Source organism: Taudactylus pleione, unplaced genomic scaffold (assembly GCF_031769625.1).
Source record: "Taudactylus pleione unplaced genomic scaffold, aTauple2 ptg000505l, whole genome shotgun sequence".
Taxonomy (NCBI): Eukaryota; Metazoa; Chordata; class Amphibia; order Anura; family Myobatrachidae; genus Taudactylus; species Taudactylus pleione.
In genome coordinates, this window is record NW_028284907.1 from 694,105 (window position 1) to 714,506 (window position 20,402).

A 20,402-nucleotide genomic window follows, 5' to 3' on the forward strand; every position below is an offset into this window, starting at 1 on the left:
TGAGGCCTCTGTGGATGTGGTCTGTGCTCTGAAGATCTACATGGACCATACTAGAGGATATCGGACTCCCTCTTCATCCTATATGGATTCCACAAGAAGGGATGGCCAGCTAACAAACAGGCTCTGTGAGGTAGTTGCATGACTATCTCACAGGCTTACACGCAGACTGGCCTTCCTGAGCCGGCTACATAATCTGCTCATTATACTTGCTCTGTGGGTCCCTCATGGGCAGCCCGGCGTGGCACCTCTGCTGAACAGCTATGCAAGGTGGCTACATGGTCCTCTGTCCACACCTTTCTTAGGTTTTATGCCTTTGATACATTTTCCTCTCAGGATGTTTCCTTCTGGTGTAGGGTTCTTCTATCAGCTTAGGAGCATCCCTGCCCTTGAACAATTGCTTTGGGACATGCATATTGTCTCCCTGTGGAGCCCTATGGACCCTGAAGAAGAAAAGGATAGTTATGGTAAAACATACCCTTATTAACTCTCTTTCTTCGAAGTCCATAGGGTTCACAGGGCACACACCCTGACGCACTTGGCTTCTATGGGTTTCTTTTTTTGGTTACTTGTTTCCTTCTCTGAGTGTGATTCTTCAGTGTACCAGTCTTCCTTCTCTCCTGTCCTGCGACTGCCTTGGGCTTGTTAACAAAACTGAGTTGTCCTCATGCTGTGGTCAGGATATAGGGGGAAGAACCTGAGCATCCTGGGATTGAAAATCTTTGCTGTTGGTGTCCGGTCCTCCATTTCCCACCTACACCCCATTGTCTCCCCTATGGACTTCGAAGAAAGAGTTAACAAAGGTAAGTTTTACCAAAACTCTCCTTTTTCACCTGCTCTTGTAAAAATTAAGTTATGATGAATAGAGCTCTAAATGAATGCATTACAAATGAAAAAATTATATTTATTATATATATTTTATAAAATATAGTCTCTGTAATTCTGCATAATATAATGTGGTATTTAAGAAGCCTATGATTCACAAATAAATCAGCAGAAGACATAGGTGAGTGGGTAATTCTGTAGTGACATAATCCGGTTACAACATGTAGTTTGACTGAGTGTATGTGGCTAGCTGGTTCAGTACTTGGTCGTGGCTGTGCTCTCCCCGGCAGAACAGCAAATATATACGTAAAGCTGGGTACACACCCATTCAATCGTCGGGCCATTCATGCAATATCGCAAGAGTGTACGCACCTTCCATCATGTCTTGGTTGAAAACTGAGGGATTGCGTTTTATGTCACATAGGATGTGATTTGGTCATTATCCTGGCCCTAGCTAAATGTAGCTTTAACTGGCCAAGGTCCCTTTATATCAAGCTTTTCTTTCAGAAAATGATTATGAATTATAGCTATGTACTAATAGCACAATACAGGAGATTTCACAGAAATCTCTGGTAGAATGGTAAGTAGGGAACAGAAGAGGGAGGAAGAGGAAAGAGACAGGACAGGGACCAGGTGAGAGATACAGGATGGGGAACAGATGTGTGAAGAAGATGGAGACAGGACAGGTACCAGATGAAATATACAGGATTAGGAACAGATGAGGGAGGAGACAGGACAGGGACCAGATTAAAGAAACATTGGGGAACAGATTGAGGGAGGAATATGTAAACAGGACAGTGACCTGGTGAGAGATCCAGAATGAGGAACAGATGAGAGAGGAGAATGGACTGAAACCGGATGGAGAGATTATGGGAATGAACAAGTGAGGCAGGATGGGGAGATGATGGGGAATGGATGAATGAGATAGGATGGGAAGATGAAGGGGAATGAATGAGACAGGATGGCGAGATGGTGGGGAATGGATCAGGGCGGCAGGATGGAGAATGGATCAGGGCGACAGGATGGGGAGATTATGGGGAATGGATCAGGGCGACAGGATGGTGAATCGATCAGGGAGACAGGATGGGGAATGGATCAGGGAGACAGGATGGGGAGATGATGGGGAATGGATCAGGGAGACAGGATGGGGAATGGATCAGGGCGACAGGATGGGGAGATGATGGGGAATGGATCAGGGAGACAGGATGGGGAATGGATCAGGGAGACAGGATGGGGAATGGATCAGGGAGACAGGATGGGGAATGGATCAGGGAGACAGGATGGGGAATGGATCAGGGAGACAGGATGGGGAATGGATCAGGGAGACAGGATGGGGAGATGATGGGGAATGGGTGAATGAGATAGGATGGAGAATGGATGAATGATACAGGATGGGGATATGATGGGCAATGGATAAGTGAGATAGGATGGTGAGAGGATGGGGAGATGATGAGGAATGGATGAGTGAGACAGGATGGCGAGATGATGGGGAATGGATGAGTGAGACAGGATGGGGAGATTATGGGGAATGGATCAGTGAGACAGGATGGGGAGATGATGGGGAATGGATCAGTGAGACAGGATGGGGAATGGATCAGGGAGACAGGATGGGGAGATGATGGGGAATGGTTGAGTGAGACAGGATGGGGAGATGATGGGGAATGGATGAGTGAGATATGATGATGAAATATAGAGTGACAGAGGGTGGAAGAATGGGAAGATTTAGATAACAATTTAGCAGTAAAACAACGACAGATGAAGGAGACTGTTCTCACCTTAAAGAAGAAGAATCCAATGACTCTAAAGAGGGAGGAAGGAGACAGGACAGGGACCAGGTGAGAGATATAGGATGGGGAACAGATGAGGGAGGAAGGAGACAGGACAGGGACCAGGTGAGAGATATAGGATGGGGAACAGAAGAGGGAGGAAGAGGAATGAGACAGGGACCGGGTGAGAGATATAGGATGGGGAACAGCTGAGGGGGGAAGAAGAATGAGACAGGGACCGGGTGAGAGATATAGGATGGGGAACAGCTGAGGGAGAGAGAGGAATGAGACAGGGACCGGGTGAGAGATATAGGATGGGGAACAGATGAGGGAGGAAGAGGAATGAGACAGGGACCGGGTGAGAGATATAGGATGGGGAACAGATGAGGGAGGAAGAGGAATGAGACAGGACAGGGATCGGGTGAGAGATACAGGATGGGGAACAGATGTGTGAAGAAGATGGAGACAGGACAGGTACCAGATGAAATATACAGGATTAGGAACAGATGAGGAAGAGGAAGGAGACAGGACAGGGACCAGATTAAAGAAACAGATTGGGGAACAGATTGAGGGAGGAATATGTAAACAGGACAGTGACCGGGTGAGAGATCCAGAATGAGGAACAGATGAGGGAGGAGAATGGACTGAAACCGGATGGAGAGATTATGGGAATGAACAAGTGAGGCAGGATGGGGAGATGATGGGGAATGGATGAATGAATGAGACAGGATGGGGAGATGATGGGGAATGGATCAGGGCGACAGGATGGGGAGATGATGGGGAATGGATCAGGGAGACAGGATGGGGAGATGATGGGGAATGGATCAGGGAGACAGGATGGGGAGATGATGGGGAATGGATCAGGGAGACAGGATGGGGAATGGATCAGGGAGACAGGATGGGGAATGGATCAGGGCGACAGGATGGGGAGATGATGGGGAATGGATCAGGGCGACAGGATGGGGAATGGATCAGGGCGACAGGATGGGAAGATGATGGGGAATGGATCAGGGCGACAGGATGGGGAGATGATGGGGAATGGATCAGGGAGACAGGATGGGGAATGGATCAGGGAGACAGGATGGGAAGATGATGGGGAATGGATCAGGGCGACAGGATGGGGAGATGATGGGGAATGGATCAGGGAGACAGGATGGGGAATGGATCAGGGAGACAGGATGGGGAATGGATCAGGGAGACAGGATGGGGAGATGATGGGGAATGGGTGAATGATACAAGATGGAGAGATGATGGGGAATGGATAAATGAGACAGTATAGGGAGATGATGGGGAATGGATGAGTGATAGAGGATGAGAAATGGATGAATGAGATAGGATGGGGAATGAATGAATCAGACAGAATGGGGGTGTGATGGGGAATGGATAAGTGAGACAGGATGGGGAATGGATCAGGGTGACAGGATGGGGAGATGATGGGGAATGGATCAGGGCGACAGGATGGTGAATGGATCAGGGAGACAGGATGGGGAGATGATGGGGAATGGGTCAGGGAGACAGGATGGGGAATGGATCAGGGCGACAGGATGGGGAGATGATGGGGAATGGATCAGGGAGACAGGATGGGGAATGGATCAGGGCGACAGGATGGGGAGATGATGGGGATGGATCAGGGAGACAGGATGGGGAATCTATCAGGGAGACAGGATGGGGAATCTATCAGGGAGACAGGATGGGCAATGGATCAGGGAGACAGGATGGGGAATGGATCAGGGAGACAGGATGGGGAATGGATCAGGGAGACAGGATGGGGAATGGATCAGGGAGACAGGATGGGGAATGGATCAGGGAGACAGGATGGGGAATGGATAAGTGAGACAGGATGGGGAATGGATCAGGGCGACAGGATGGGGAATGGATCAGGGCGACAGGATGGGGAGATGATGGGGAATGGATCAGGGAGACAGGATGGGGAATGGATCAGGGAGACAGGATGGGGAGATGATGGGGAATGGGTCAGGGAGACAGGATGGGGAATGGATCAGGGCGACAGGATGGGGAGATGATGGGGAATGGATCAGGGAGACAGGATGGGGAATCTATCAGGGAGACAGGATGGGCAATGGATCAGGGAGACAGGATGGGGAATGGATCAGGGAGACAGGATGGGGAATGGATCAGGGAGACAGGATGGGGAATGGATCAGGGAGACAGGATGGGGAATGGATAAGTGAGACAGGATGGGGAATGGATCAGGGCGACAGGATGGGGAATGGATCAGGGCGACAGGATGGGGAGATGATGGGGAATGGATCAGGGAGACAGGATGGGGAATGGATCATGGAGACAGGATGGGGAATGGATCAGGGAGACAGGATGGGGAGATGATGGGGAATGGGTGAATGAGATAGGATGGAGAATGGATGAATGATACAGGATGGTGAGATGATGGGGAATGGATAAATGAGACAGTATAGGGAGATGATGGGGAATGGGTGAATGAGATAGGATGGAGAATGGATGAATGATACAGGATGGTGAGATGATGGGGAATGGATAAATGAGACAGTATAGGGAGATGATGGGGAATGGATGAGTGATAGAGGATGAGAAATGGATGAATGAGATAGGATGGGGAATGAATGAGTCAGACAGAATGGGGGTGTGATGGGGAATGGATAAGTGAGACAGGATGGGGAATGGATCAGGGTGACAGGATGGGGAGATGATGGGCAATGGATAAGTGAGATAGGATGGCGAGAGGATGGGGAATGGATGAGTGAGACAGGATGGGGAGATGATGGGGAATGGATGAGTGAGACAGGATGGGGAGATGATGGGGAATGGATAAGTGACACAGGATGGGGAATGGATCAGGGTGACAGGATGGGGAGATGATGGGCAATGGATAAGTGAGATAGGATGGGGAGATTATGGGAAATGGATGAGTGAGATAGGATGGGGAGATGATGGGGAATGGATCAGTGAGACAGGATGGGGAGATGATGGGGAATGGATCAGTGAGACAGGATGGGGAATGGGTCAGGGAGACATGATGGGGAGATGATGGGGAATGGATGAGTGAGATATGATGATGAAATATAGAGTGACCGAGGGTGGAAGAATGGGAAGATTTAGATAACAATTTAGCAGTAAAACAACGACAGATGAAGGAGACTGTTCTCACCTTAAAGAAGAAGAATCCAATGACTCTAAAGATAGATCTCATTAAGATGTTGTAATTCCGCATGGTATCTGTCATCACAATTCCGGGGTTAACACTGGTCACTGCCACTCCTGAAGGCAGTAAATGTAAATGTCATTTTTATGTAATTCTGTATATTAAATTGCAATAATTCTACTAACTATAGTGATATTTAGTCTTATCAGCAATGTCTCCTATGACGTGGTCTTTTCTCCCTCACCTGACACCTTCCCTATTATGATTGTCCATTCCTGAACAACTTCCTTCCATTTCCCACTGGGGTTCATGAATGATTATTCCTCTATTTGCATGCAAGGAAAAGATACGCCAGTGTGCGTTAATTGGTAAGCATATGGTGGCATGTGTGGGAGGGTAACTATGCACTTATGGCAGAGTGGTTTGTCAGTTAAGAGAAGTGTTGGCCAGAGGGCCTGATTCAGCAGTGCATGCAAAGCTGAACACAGATTCACGATTATCGGGAATCAGCGCATGCGCAGGGCCCATTCTGCGAGTGTGCAGAATGGGCCCTGCATAACTGCACGTAGCCCCTTCGATGTCTCTGTCTGATTGACAAGCAGAATCATTTAAGAGATGTGTGAGGGCCGGGTCAGCCAGTGTTCCCAGAAACTGGTTCGTGTCCACCCAGATTTCCGGAAGTGGCAAGGCCAGAGAGGCAGTTTCCTGGCCTCGTAGGCTGGCCAGCCTGAATAAGCGGAGTCTCACCCAGTTGGCTGGTAGCTCGGGGCCATCCAGCATCGAGACCATCGACCACCGATTGTCGCGATGGTTATCCCAGCCTGCGACCTCAGTCGCAGTGCTGGGATCACAAATGAAGCACGGGGTGTCATACACCATTTGCATATTAGCAAGGATGGAATTGCCAAGCTGTCTGTGAGCAGCTTTACAATTCTGTCCGATGCTGAATCCCCCTCAGAGTGAGATCAGGCAATGAATAAAGCTGCCCAGGATGGGTGGATGAGGGATGGTGAATAAAGCTGCCCAGGATGGGTGGATGAGGATGAGGGATGGTGAATAAAGCTGCCCAGGATGGGTGGATGAGAGATGGTGAATAAAGCTGCCCAAGATGGGTGGATGAGGATGAGGGATGGTGAATAAAGCTGCCCAGGATGGGTGGATGAGGATGAGGGATGGTGAATAAAGCTGCCCAGGATGGGTGGATGAGGATGAGGGATGGTGAATAAAGCTGGCCAGGATGGGTGGATGAGGATGAGGGATGGTGAATAAAGCTGCCCAGGATGGGTGGATGAGAGATGGTGAATAAAGCTGCCCAGGATGGGTGGATGAGGAAGGGGGATGGTGAATAAAGCTGCCCAGGATGGGTGGATGAGGATGAGGGATGGTGAATAAAGCTGCCCAGGATGGGTGGATGAGGATGAGGGATGGTGAATAAAGCTGGCCAGGATGGGTGGATGAGGATGAGGGATGGTGAATAAAGCTGCCCAGAATGGGTGGATGAGAGATGGTGAATAAAGCTGCTCAGGATGGGTGGATGAGGATGAGGGCTGGTGAATAAAGCTGCCCAGGATGGGTGGATGAGGATGAGGGATGGTGAATAACGCTGCCCAGGATGGGTGGATGAGGGATGGTGGATAAAGCTGCCCAGGATGGGTGGATGAGGATGAGGGATGGTGGATAAAGCTGCACAGGATGGGTGGATGAGGATGAGGGATGTGAATGACGCTGCCCAGGATGGGTGGATAAGGATGAGGGATGGTGAATAAAGCTGCCCAGGATGGGTGGATGAGAGATGGTGAATAAAGCTGCCCAGGATGGGTGGATGAGGATGAGAGATGGTGAATAAAGCTGCCCGGGATGGGTGGATGAGGATGAGAGATGGTGGATAAAGCTGCCCAGGATGGGTGGATGAGGATGAGTTATGGTGGATAAAGCTGCCCTGGATGGGTGGATGAGGATGAGGGATGGCGAATAACGCTGCCCAGGATGGGTGGATGAGGATGACGGATGGTGGATAAAGCTGCCCAGGATGGGTGGATGAGGATGAGGGATGGTGGATAAAGCTGCCCAGGATGGGTGGATGAGGATGAGGGATGGTGGATAAAGCTGCCCAGGATGGTGGATGAGGATAAGGGATGGTGGATAAAGCTGCCCAGGATGGGTGGATGAGAGATGGTGAATAAAGCTGGCCAGGATGGGTGGATGAGGATGAGAGATGGTGAATAAAGCTGCCCAGGATGGGTGGATGAGGATGAGGGATGGTGGATAAAGCTGCCCAGGATGGGTGGATGAGGATGAGGGATGGTGGATAAAGCTGCCCAGGATGGGTGGATGAGAGATGGTGAATAAAGCTGCCCAGGATGGGTGGATGAGGATGAGGGATGGTGAATAAAGCTGCCCAGGATGGGTGGATGAGGATGAGGGCTGGTGAATAAAGCTGCCCAGGATGGGTGGATGAGGATGAGGGCTGGTGAATAAAGCTGCCCAGGATGGGTGGATGAGGATGAGGGATGGTGAATAAAGCTGCCCAGGATGGGTGGATGAGGATGAGGGATGGTGGATAAAGCTGCCCAGGATGGGTGGATGAGGATGAGGGATGGTGGATAAAGCTGCCCAGGATGGGTGGATGAGGGATGGTGAATAACGCTGCCCAGGATGGGTGGATGAGGATGAGTTATGGTGGATAAAGCTGCCCAGGATGGGTGGATGAGGATGAGGGATGGCGAATAACGCTGCCCAGGATGGGTGGAGGAGGATGAGGGATGGCGAATAAAGCTGCCCAGGATGGGTGGATGAGGATGAGGGATGGTGGATAAAGCTGCCCAGGGTGGGTGGATGAGGATGAGGGATGGTGAATAAAGCTGCCCAGGATGGGTGGATGAGGATGAGGGATGGTGGATATAGCTGCCCAGGATGGGTGGATGAGGGATGGTGAATAAAGCTGCCCAGGATGGGTGGATGAGGATGAGGGATAGTGAATAAAGCTGCCCAGGATGGGTGGATGAGGATGAGGGATGGTGAATAAAGCTGCCCAGGATGGGTGGATGAGGATGAATTATGGTGGATAAAGCTGCCCAGGTTGGGTGGATGAGGATGAGGGACGGTGAATAAAGCTGCCCAGGATGGGTGGATGAGGATGAGGGATGGTGAATAAAGCTGCCCAGGATGGGTGTATGAGGATGAGGGATGGTGAATAAGGCTGCCCAGGATGGGTGGATGAGGATGAGGCATGGTGGATAAAGCTGCCCAGGATGGGTGGATGAGGATGAGGGATGGTGAATAAAGCTGCCCAGGATGGGTGGATGAGGATGAGTTATGGTGAATAAAGCTGCCCAGGATGGGTGGATGAGGATGAGGGATGGTGAATAAAGCTGCCCAGGATGGGTGGATGAGGATGAGGGATGGTGAATAAAGCTGCCCAGGATGGGTGGATGAGGATGAGGGATGGTGGATAAAGCTGCCCAGGATGGGTGGATGAGGATGAGGGATGGTGGATAAAGCTGCCCTGGATGGGTGCATGAGGATGAGGGATGGTGAATAAGGCTGCCCAGGATGGGTGGATGAGGATGAGGGATGGTGAATAAAGCTGTCCAGGATGGTGGATGAGGAGGAGGGATGGTGAATAAAGCTGCCCTGGATGGGTGGATGAGGGATGCTGGATAACGCTGCCTAGGATGGGTGGATGAGGATGAGTTATGGTGGATAAAGCTGCCCAGGATGGGTGGATGAGGATGAGTTATGGTGGATAAAGCTGCCCAGGATGGGTGGATGAGGGATGGTGAATAAAGCTGACTAGGATGGGTGGATGAGGATGAGTTATGGTGGATAAAGCTGCCCAGGATGGGTGGATGAGGATGAGGGATGTTGAATAAAGCTGCCCAGGATGGGTGGATGAGGGATGGTGAATAAAGCTGCCCAGGATGGGTGGATGAGGGATGGTGAATAAAGCTGCCCAGGATGGGTGGATGAGGATGAGGGATAGTGAATAAAGCTGGCCAGGATGGGTGGATGAGGATGAGTTATGGTGGATAAAGCTGCCCAGGATGGGTGGATGAGGATGAGTTATGGTGGATAAAGCTGCCCAGGATGGGTGGATGAGGCATGGTGAATAAAGCTGCCCAGGATGGGTGGATCAGGATGTGGGATAGTGAATAAAGCTGCCCAGGATGGGTGGATGAGGATGAGGGATGGTGAATAAAGCTGCCTAGGATGGGTGGATGAGGATGAGTTATGGTGGATAAAGCTGCCCAGGATAGGTGGATGAGGATGAGGGATGGTGAATAAAGCTGCCCATTATGGGTGGATGAGGATGAGGGATGGTGAATAAAGCTGCCCAGGATGGGTGGATGAGGATGAGGGATGTTGAATAAGGCTGCCCAGGATGGGTGGATGAGGATGAGGGATGGTGAATAAAGCAGCCCAGGATGGGTGGATGAGGAGGAGGGATGGTGTATAACGCTGCCCAGGATGGGTGAATAAAGCTGCCCAGGATGGGTGGATGAGGGATGGTGAATAACGCTGCCCAGGATGGGTGGATGAGGATGAGGGATTGTGGATAATGCTGCCCAGGATGGGTGGATGAGGATGAGGGATGGTGGATAAAGCTGCCCAGGATGGGTGGATGAGGATGAGGGATGGTGGATAAAGCTGCCCAGGATGGGTGGATGAGGATGAGGGATGGTGGATAAAGCTGCCCAGGATGGGTGGATGAGGATGAGGGATGGTGAATAAGGCTGCCTAGGATGGGTGGATGAGGATGAGGGATGGTGGATAAAGCAGCCCAGGATGGGTGGATGAGGATGAGGGATGGTGGATAAAGCTGCCCAGGATGGGTGGATGAGGATGAGGGATGGTGGATAAAGCTGCCCAGGATGGGTGGATGAGGATGAGGGATTGTGGATAAAGCTGCCCAGGATGGGTGGATGAGGATGAGGGATGGTGGATAAAGCTGCCCAGGATGGGTGGATGAGGATGAGGGATGGTGGATAAAGCTGCCCAGGATGGGTGGATGAGGATGAGGGATGGTGAATAAGGCTGCCCAGGATGGGTGGATGAGGATGAGGGATGGTGGATAAAGCTGCCCAGGATGGGTGGATGAGGATGAGGGATGGTGAATAAGGCTGCCCAGGATGGGTGGATGAGGATGGGTTATGGTGGATAAAGCTGCCCAGGATGGGTGGATGAGGATGAGGGATGGTGGATAAAGCTGCCCAGGATGGGTGGATGAGGATGAGGGATGGTGGATAAAGCTGCCCTGGATGGGTGGATGAGGATGAGGGATGGTGGATAAAGCTGCCCAGGATGGGTGGATGAGGATGAGGGATGGTGAATAAAGCTGCCCAGGATGGGTGGATGAGGATGAGGGATGGTGGATAACGCTGCCCAGGATGGGTGGATGAGGATGAGTTGTGGTGGATAAAGCTGCCCAGGATGGGTGGATCAGGATGAGTTATGGTGGATAAAGCTGCCCAGGATGGGTGGATGAGGATGAGTTATGGTGGATAAAGCTGCCCAGGATGGGTGGATGAGGGATGGTGAATAAAGCTGCCCAGGATGGGTGGATCAGGATGAGGGATAGTGAATAAAGCTGCCCAGGATGGGTGGATGAGGATGAGGGATGGTGAATAAAGCTGCCTAGGATGGGTGAATGAGGATGAGTTATGGTGGATAAAGCTGCCCAGGATGGGTGGATGAGGATGAGGGATGGTGAATAAAGCTGCCCATAATGGGTGGATGAGGATGAGGGATGGTGAATAAAGATGCCCAGGATGGGTGGATGAGGATGATGGATGGTGAATAAGGCTGCCCAGCATGGGTGGATGAGGAAGAGGGATGGTGAATAAAGCAGCCCAGGATGGGTGAATGAGGAGGAGGGATGGTGAATAAAGCTGCCCAGGATGGGTGGATGATTATGAGGGATGGTGAATAACGCTGCCCAGGATGGGTGGATGAGGATGAGGGATTGTGGATAAAGCTGCCCAGGATGGGTGGATGAGGATGAGGGATGGTAGATAAAGCTGCCCAGGATGGGTGCATGAGGATGAGGGATGGTGGATAAAGCTGCCCAGGATGGGTGGATGAGGATGAGGGATGGTGAATAAAGCTGCCCAGAATGGGTGGATGAGGATGAGGGATGGTGGATAACGCTGCCCAGGATGGGTGGATGAGGATGAGTTATGGTGGATAAAGCTGCCCAGGATGGGTGGATGAGGATGAGGGATGGTGGATAAAGCTGTTCAGGATTGGTGGATGAGGATGAGGGATGGTGGATAAAGCTGCCCAGGATGGGTGGATGAGGATGAGGGATGGTGAATAAAGCTGCCCAGGATGGGTGGATGATGATGAGGGATGGTGGATAAAGCTGCCCAGGATGGGTGGATGAGGATGAGGGATGGTGAATAAAGCTGCCCAGGATGGGTGGATGAGGATGAGGGATGGTGGATAAAGCAGCCCAGGATGGGTGGATGAGGATGAGGGATGGTGGATAAAGCTGCCCAGGATGGGTGGATGAGGATGAGGGATGGTGGATAAAGCTGCCCAGGATGGGTGGATGAGGATGAGGGATTGTGGATAAAGCTGCCCAGGATGGGTGGATGAGGATGAGGGATGGTGGATAAAGCTGCCCAGGATGGGTGGATGAGGATGAGGGATGGTGGATAAAGCTGCCCAGGATGGGTGGATGAGGATGAGGGATGGTGAATAAGGCTGCCCAGGATGGGTGGATGAGGATGAGGGATGGTGGATAAAGCTGCCCAGGATGGGTGGATGAGGATGAGGGATGGTGAATAAGGCTGCCCAGGATGGGTGGATGAGGATGGGTTATGGTGGATAAAGCTGCCCAGGATGGGTGGATGAGGATGAGGGATGGTGGATAAAGCTGCCCAGGATGGGTGGATGAGGATGAGGGATGGTGGATAAAGCTGCCCTGGATGGGTGGATGAGGATGAGGGATGGTGGATAAAGCTGCCCAGGATGGGTGGATGAGGATGAGGGATGGTGAATAAAGCTGCCCAGGATGGGTGGATGAGGATGAGGGATGGTGGATAACGCTGCCCAGGATGGGTGGATGAGGATGAGTTGTGGTGGATAAAGCTGCCCAGGATGGGTGGATCAGGATGAGTTATGGTGGATAAAGCTGCCCAGGATGGGTGGATGAGGATGAGTTATGGTGGATAAAGCTGCCCAGGATGGGTGGATGAGGGATGGTGAATAAAGCTGCCCAGGATGGGTGGATCAGGATGAGGGATAGTGAATAAAGCTGCCCAGGATGGGTGGATGAGGATGAGGGATGGTGAATAAAGCTGCCTAGGATGGGTGAATGAGGATGAGTTATGGTGGATAAAGCTGCCCAGGATGGGTGGATGAGGATGAGGGATGGTGAATAAAGCTGCCCATAATGGGTGGATGAGGATGAGGGATGGTGAATAAAGATGCCCAGGATGGGTGGATGAGGATGATGGATGGTGAATAAGGCTGCCCAGCATGGGTGGATGAGGAAGAGGGATGGTGAATAAAGCAGCCCAGGATGGGTGAATGAGGAGGAGGGATGGTGAATAAAGCTGCCCAGGATGGGTGGATGATTATGAGGGATGGTGAATAACGCTGCCCAGGATGGGTGGATGAGGATGAGGGATTGTGGATAAAGCTGCCCAGGATGGGTGGATGAGGATGAGGGATGGTAGATAAAGCTGCCCAGGATGGGTGCATGAGGATGAGGGATGGTGGATAAAGCTGCCCAGGATGGGTGGATGAGGATGAGGGATGGTGAATAAAGCTGCCCAGAATGGGTGGATGAGGATGAGGGATGGTGGATAACGCTGCCCAGGATGGGTGGATGAGGATGAGTTATGGTGGATAAAGCTGCCCAGGATGGGTGGATGAGGATGAGGGATGGTGGATAAAGCTGTTCAGGATTGGTGGATGAGGATGAGGGATGGTGGATAAAGCTGCCCAGGATGGGTGGATGAGGATGAGGGATGGTGAATAAAGCTGCCCAGGATGGGTGGATGATGATGAGGGATGGTGGATAAAGCTGCCCAGGATGGGTGGATGAGGATGAGGGATGGTGAATAAAGCTGCCCAGGATGGGTGGATGAGGATGAGGGATGGTGAATAAAGCTGCCCAGGATGGGTGGATGAGGATGAGGGATGGTGAATAAAGCTGCCCAGGATGGGTGGATGAGGATGGGGGATGGTGAATAAAGCTGCTCAGGATGGGTGGATGAGGATGAGGGCTGGTGAATAAAGCTGCCCAGGATGGGTGGATGAGGATGAGGGATGGTGGATAAAGCTGCCCAGGATGGGTGGCTGAGGATGAGGGATGGTGAATAACGCTGCCCAGGATGGGTGGATGAGGATGAGGGATGGTGGATAAAGCTGCCCAGGATGGGTGGCTGAGGATGAGGGATGGTGATTATAACAGCGATATACCTCTGCCTTTGTGAAGTGATAAGATTTTAGTTGGTTACTAAGCTAAAAATACGTAAGAGGGACAATATTACTCCAATAGGAACCTGTAAGGTGTACGTGGTGTGACTTTTAAACAACAAAACTGATGCTATAATTTATGTTCAGTTATATTAAATACATTGTAACTCCATTCCCCTGCTATGTGCTCCCCTTCTACGTGCTCCCCGTCTGCACCCACACAGCGCTGCAATCTTATTTCCCATTGGTCAGAGCCACTCTGTATCTCATTATCTGTCAGGTGTCTGCCTTGTTGTTTTCTTTACCTCGGTAACTGATGCAGGACGGGTTTCCCTGAGTACATATGTGACTTTGAGGAAAAGAAAGAAGTCACGCTGTGCTAGGCCTGGCGAGTGTGGAGGGTGCTCTAGTTCTGCAATCTGTTTCTCGGCCACAGAGAGAGCAGTGTGGGCTGCTGCCTTGTCCTGATGGAGGATGAAACCATTTTTCCACAGCTCTGGCCTCTTCCTTCTAAGTCTTTCCCGCAAAGTTGCTGCAGTTGATTCATCATTCCGATGCCAAGTCAATGGTCCATTCCAACAGTTCTCTCAATTTTTTGCTACATTTCAATTTGTTTTTGATGTGCAAGGCCTTCCGAAATGTTTATCATCTTCAACATCCTCACGGCCGTCACAAAATCGATTGTGCCACTCAACCACGCGTGCACGGGACACACAATCCTCCGTTAGCATACAGATGGATTTGGTGAGCGTTTAGTTTTATTCAACTGTCATTTTAAGTTAACATGTTGCTCTACTTTTGAACTAAGCATTATTGCGACTAACTGGGTAACACAACTTCTTTGAATGCTGTGGTCCAGTAAACTATGTCTGCGAGAGGGGTGACACTTGCAGATCCATTTTGGGATAGTCCCCACTCCCTTTTAACTCACGCGGTATGATTTATTCGGAATCAGTATGATTTCCCGGTGGACGGACTGCGGGATCCCGATGTTGAACATCCCAATATGGACCAGTAAGTAACCTTACCCCCCCTAACCCTAACCCTCCCCCTGTGGTGCCTATCCCTAATTCCCCCTGGTGGTGCCTAAACCTAACCCCCTCCCCTTCACGCACCCTAGACTTAGCCCTCCCCAGGCAGTGCCTAACCCTAACCTCCCCCCGGTGATACCTAACAGTAACTCCCCCTCTCCATAGCCTAACCCACCCCGGCAGGTCCCTAAACCTAACCCCACCCCATCCCTGGCCTAACCCTAACCTTCGGGATTCCGGAGTCGGTATACTGATGTCCGGCATTCTGACTGCGTCTCGTTTATTCTTTACAAGTACAATCTCATTATTTAATAGCCACAGCTTGTATGCAGAATACATGGATCTGAGCTCTGATATTTAATTCATACGCTCATTATTAACCTGCAAATGTTATTGCTTCAGCTGCATTTAGCCAACGACTAGTCGGCTGCCCAGACAGCAGAGGAAACAGTGACACCTACAGGCCATAGCATGCATAGCAGATTCCGCTAACCTGTTAATAACATTTGATAGGGGTGTTCAATATGGAGCGAAAACGCCGTTTCTGCAATGTTTTCGCTCGGATGACGTCATTTTCGCCGGTTTTGCTTTTACACCGTATTCCATTTGAAAACTTTTCGCCGGTGTGAAGAGTATATTGCATTTGACCCTGCGGAAAAGTATCACCAAGGAATGGGTGGCGAAAAAAAGTGCAGAATTGGGGTTTTGGGGCGCAACATTTCAGAAACCATCCTGCAACCTTCAGGCGTCCCCCAAAGGTAATCTGCGTCAAAATATTTTAAAAAAATACCTCAGAGGACCCCAAAAAAAGCACTTTCATTTTGGGGGCGAAAAAAAAAATTTGGGGGTACAAAGTTAAAAACTAGCGAACTACAATCTAGGGAGGGTCCCCAAGTATGCCCCAGGTGTTTTTTTTCATTGCAGGTGTTTGCGGCAGGGGGATTTTTCACGGTTTTTAAAACTTCACTTTAGCAACTTTTAAATATGCTCACCCCCATTTTCAAGTACCCCAAATTTGCTGGGATAACTTATTTTCTGCAAAAAAACCTTCTAAATACTATTCTTCACCACCTTCCCAAATCCCCAAAATAGCAGCTATTTAGCCCGTTTAAAGACCCCAAAAACCTTCAGCAGGGCTAATCGGGGGTCTCCAGAGTGATCCCCCATGTCAGAGCATCTTTTTCGGGGTGTTAGGGTAATTTCCCCAAAAATCAAGTTTTTGCTGATTTCACATTCGCAGGGTGCTGTTTTCGCCGTTTTCATATTGAATCCGGGTATAATTGGGGACGTGTGATACTTTTTCGCCGACAAAAGCTCCGATGTGCGGCGAAAACTTCGACACACATAGACGGCAAAGTTTTCGTTTCATATTGAATAACCCTGTAAATGTTGCAATGATAGAAATTGCTTCTAATGGAAATCAGCCAAAACATTTATATCTCCGTCTTCACAAATGGCGGTCAGTAGCGGGACCAGAGAGTCTTCTCTCAGCCACACTGGCCGTTTCCCACCCTGGGCCCACCACCCATGCACCTGTATTCTTACCTGTATTATACAGTCTCCTGGCCAGCTCGTTAGCGCAGATAATGCTCATCAGCTTGGTGCAGTTGTAGGTATAGTTTAGAAGGTATAGATCCATATTCTTCCCCCACAGGTTGCTGGTGTCTATTTTGCCGAGTCCGTGCATGAAGGAGGAGAGGAACATAACCCGGCTTGGCGCTGTGCGCTTCAGGAGATCTGCAGGACAAAGAAGGTTTCACCTGAGGGGACCTCTCTCTCTCCTCTCGCTGTCATTCAGTGTACAAGGGACGTACATGGGGCGACATGGCTGCGCTACTATGCTGGGGCCCCATACGTTAATGAGACCCCCATCGGTGGCCGTCCACATTAATGCTCTCCAACGCCATATACACAGCTGAGTGACAACGACATGTGACATTAATAAATGAGGGAATCTCGGTTTACCATAAATTACCCCGGTCCACACAGCCATTGGCTAAGGGCCTGATTCAGAGCCGCTCGTAAGCGGCCGTTCGTTCGGAGCGATGTTTTCACATCTGCGCATGCGTACGGATTTTAATACGCATGCGCACACCAGTCAGTGCGGCCAGAAATTGTTTGTTCGCAATATAGCGAATGCCTCCTACTTTGAGTGACAGAAGGAGGCGTATGTGGGTGGTAACAGGGGAGGTTTTATGGGTGTGCATAATTAAAACAGCAGCGTCATTGACCACGTCACCTGGTTGTTTTATAGTCAAAACTGCTCGCAATATAGTGGTAGGAAAAAGTAGCCACAAGAATAGCGAGCAGTTCATACGCTGTTCGATGTACTCGATTAATCTATTAAATAGCAGACATGACGTATGACGCGAGCGGCCAGGGGGCGTTTTTAACAAAATAGCGGCCGCAGGTTTTGTTCGCTCGTTCAGACATGGAGGCGTCAACAGACCGCAAAGAGCGAACGGTTCATTTGAATAGCCACCCCCTTTTCCTGAACGAACGGCTCTGAAACAGGCCCAAAGTTGCTCTGACAAATGTAAAATAAAAAAACAGTTAAAAAACATATAATTATTTTTATGTATCGATAGTGGGCGGGGATAGAGGGTGTATGCAGCTGCCAATACCATTACCACCTATCTGAAACATCCAGCGAGAGGAGCGTGGGAGAAGGAAGGAGAGAGTGGGGGAAGGAATGAGAGAGTGGGGGAAGGAAGGAGAGAGTGGGGGAAGGAAAGAGTCTGAGAGAAGGATGGATTGTGGGAAGGAAAGTGTGGTGTGTGGGAAGGAAGGTGTGTGTGAGGGAAGGAAGGGGTGTGTGAGGGAAGGAAGGTGTGAGGGAAGGAAGGTGTGTGTGAGGGAAGGAAGGTGTGTGAGGGAAGGAAGGTGTGAGGGAAGGAAGGTGTGTGTGAGGGAAGGAAGGTGTGTGAGGGAAGGAAGGTGTGAGGGAAGGAAGGTGTGTGTGAGGGAAGGAAGGTGTGTGAGGGAAGGAAGGTGTGAGGGAAGGAAGGTGTGTGTGAGGGAAGGAAGGTGTGTGTGAGGGAAGGAAGGGGTGTGTGAGGGAAGGAAGGTGTGTGGGAAGGAAGGTGTGAGGGAAGGAAGGTGTGTGTGTGAGGGAAGGAAGGTGTGTGTGAGGGAAGGAAGGTGTGTGAGGGAAGGAAGGTGTGTGAGGGAATGAAGGTGTGTGAGGGAAGGAAGGTGTGTGTGAGGGAAGGAAGGTGTGTGAGGGAAGGAAGGTGTGTGGGAAGGAAGGTGTGAGGGAAGGAAGGAAGGTGTGTGTGAGGGAAGGAAGGTGTGTGTGAGGGAAGGAAGGGGTGTGTGGGAAGGAAGGTGTGTGAGGGAAGGAAGGTGTGTGTGAGGGAAGGAAGGTGTGTGAGGGAAGGAAGGTGTGTGTGAGGGAAGGAAGGTGTGTGTGAGGGAAGGAAGGTGTGTGTGAGGGAAGGAAGGGGTGTGTGGGAAGGAAGGTGTGTGAGGGAAGGAAGGTGTGTGTGAGGGAAGGAAGGTGTGTGAGGGAAGGAAGGTGTGTGTGAGGGAAGGAAGGTGTGTGAGGGAAGGAAGGTGTGTAGGAAGGAAGGTGTGAGGGAAGGAAGGTGTGTGTGAGGGAAGGAAGGTGTGTGAGGGAAGGAAGGTGTGTGTGAGGGAAGGAAGGTGTGTGAGGGAAGGAAGGTGTGTGGGAAGGAAGGTGTGAGGGAAGGAAGGAAGGTGTGTGTGAGGGAAGGAAGGTGTGTGTGAGGGAAGGAAGGTGTGTGAGGGAAGGAAGGTGTGTGTGAGGGAAGGAAGGTGTGCGAGGGAAGGAGGGTGTGTGAGGGAAGGAAGGTGTGTGAGGGAAGGAAGGTGTGTGTGAGGGAAGGAAGGTGTGTGTGAGGGAAGGAAGGTGTGTGAGGGAAGGAGGGAGTGTGAGGGAAGGAAGGTGTGTGTGAGGGAAGGAAGATGTGTGAGGGAAGGAAGGTGTGTGTGAGGGAAGGAAGGTGTGTGAGGGAAGGAGGGTGTGTGAGGGAAGGAAGGTGTGTGTGAGGGAAGGAAGATGTGTGAGGGAAGGAAGGTGTGTGAGGGAAGGAAGATGTGTGAGGGAAGGAAGGTGTGTGTGAGGGAAGGAAGGTGTGTGAGGGAAGGAGGGTGTGTGAGGGAAGGAAGGTGTGTGTGAGGGAAGGAAGATGTGTGAGGGAAGGAAGGTGTGTGAGGGAAGGAGGGTGTGTGAGGGAAGGAAGGTGTGTGTGAGGGAAGGAAGGTGTGTGAGGGAAGGAGGGTGTGTGAGGGAAGGAAGGGGTGTGTGAGGGAAGGAAGGTGTGTGAGGGAAGGAGGGTGTGTGAGGGAAGGAAGGGGTGTGTGGGAAGGAAGGTGTGTGTGAGGGAAGGAGGGTGGGAGGGAAGGAAGGTGTGAGAGGGAAGGAAGGTGTGTGGGAAGGAAAGTGTGGTGTGAGGGAAGGAAGGTGTGTGGGAAGGAAAGTGTGGTGTGAGGGAAGGAAGGTGTGTGGGAAGGAAAGTGTGGTGTGAGGGAAGGAAGGTGTGTGAGGGAAGGAAGGTGTGTGTGGGAAGGAAGGTGTGAGGGAAGGAAGGTGTGAGGGAAGGAAGGTGTGAGAGGGAAGGAAGGGGTGTGTGAGGGAAGGAAGGTGTGTGTGAGGGAAGGAAGGGGTGTGTGTGGGAAGGAGGGTGTGTGAGGGAAGGAAGGGGTGTGTGAGGGAAGGAAGGGGTGTGTGAGGGAAGGAGGGTGTGTGAGGGAAGGAAGGGGTGTGTGAGGGAAGGAAGGGGTGTGTGAGGGAAGGAAGGGGTGTGTGGGAAGGAAGGTGTGAGAGGGAAAGAAGGTGTGTGTGAGGGAAGGAAGGGGTGTGTGGGAAGGAAGGTGTGTGTGAGGGAAGGAAGGTGTGTGGGAAGGAAGGTGTGTGTGAGGGAAGTAGGGTAGGAGGGAAGGAAGGTGTGTGAGAAGGAAGGTGTGTGGGAAGGAAAGTGTGGTGTGAGGGAAGGAAGGTGTGTGGGAAGGAAAGTGTGGTGTGAGGGAAGGAAGGTGTGAGGGAAGGAAGGAAGGTGTGTGAGGGAAGGAAGGTGTGTGTGGGAAGGAAGGTGTGTGAGGGAAGGAAGGTGTGTGTGGGAAGGAAGGTGTGTGTGGGAAGGAGGGTGTGTGAGGGAAGGAAGGTGTGTGTGAGGGAAGGAAGGTGTGTGAGGGAAGGAGGGTGTGTGAGGGAAGGAAGGTGTGTGTGAGGGAAGGAAGGTGTGTGAGGGAAGG

General features: G+C 51.1%; 1 protein-coding gene across 1 annotated transcript in view; it reads right to left on the reverse strand.

Annotated features, from left to right (window-relative positions):
* Positions 1-20,402, reverse strand: part of LOC148501717 (retinol dehydrogenase 11-like) — a 121,882-nt gene that overhangs the window by 9,924 nt on the left and 91,556 nt on the right. Inside the window, exons 4-5 of the mRNA XM_088450059.1 lie at positions 16,731-16,922; positions 5,734-5,843 (exon numbers count right to left, since the gene is read on the reverse strand). Coding sequence (XP_088306185.1) covers positions 5,734-5,843; positions 16,731-16,922 — 302 coding nt within the window. The remainder of the gene's footprint in view (positions 1-5,733; positions 5,844-16,730; positions 16,923-20,402) is intronic.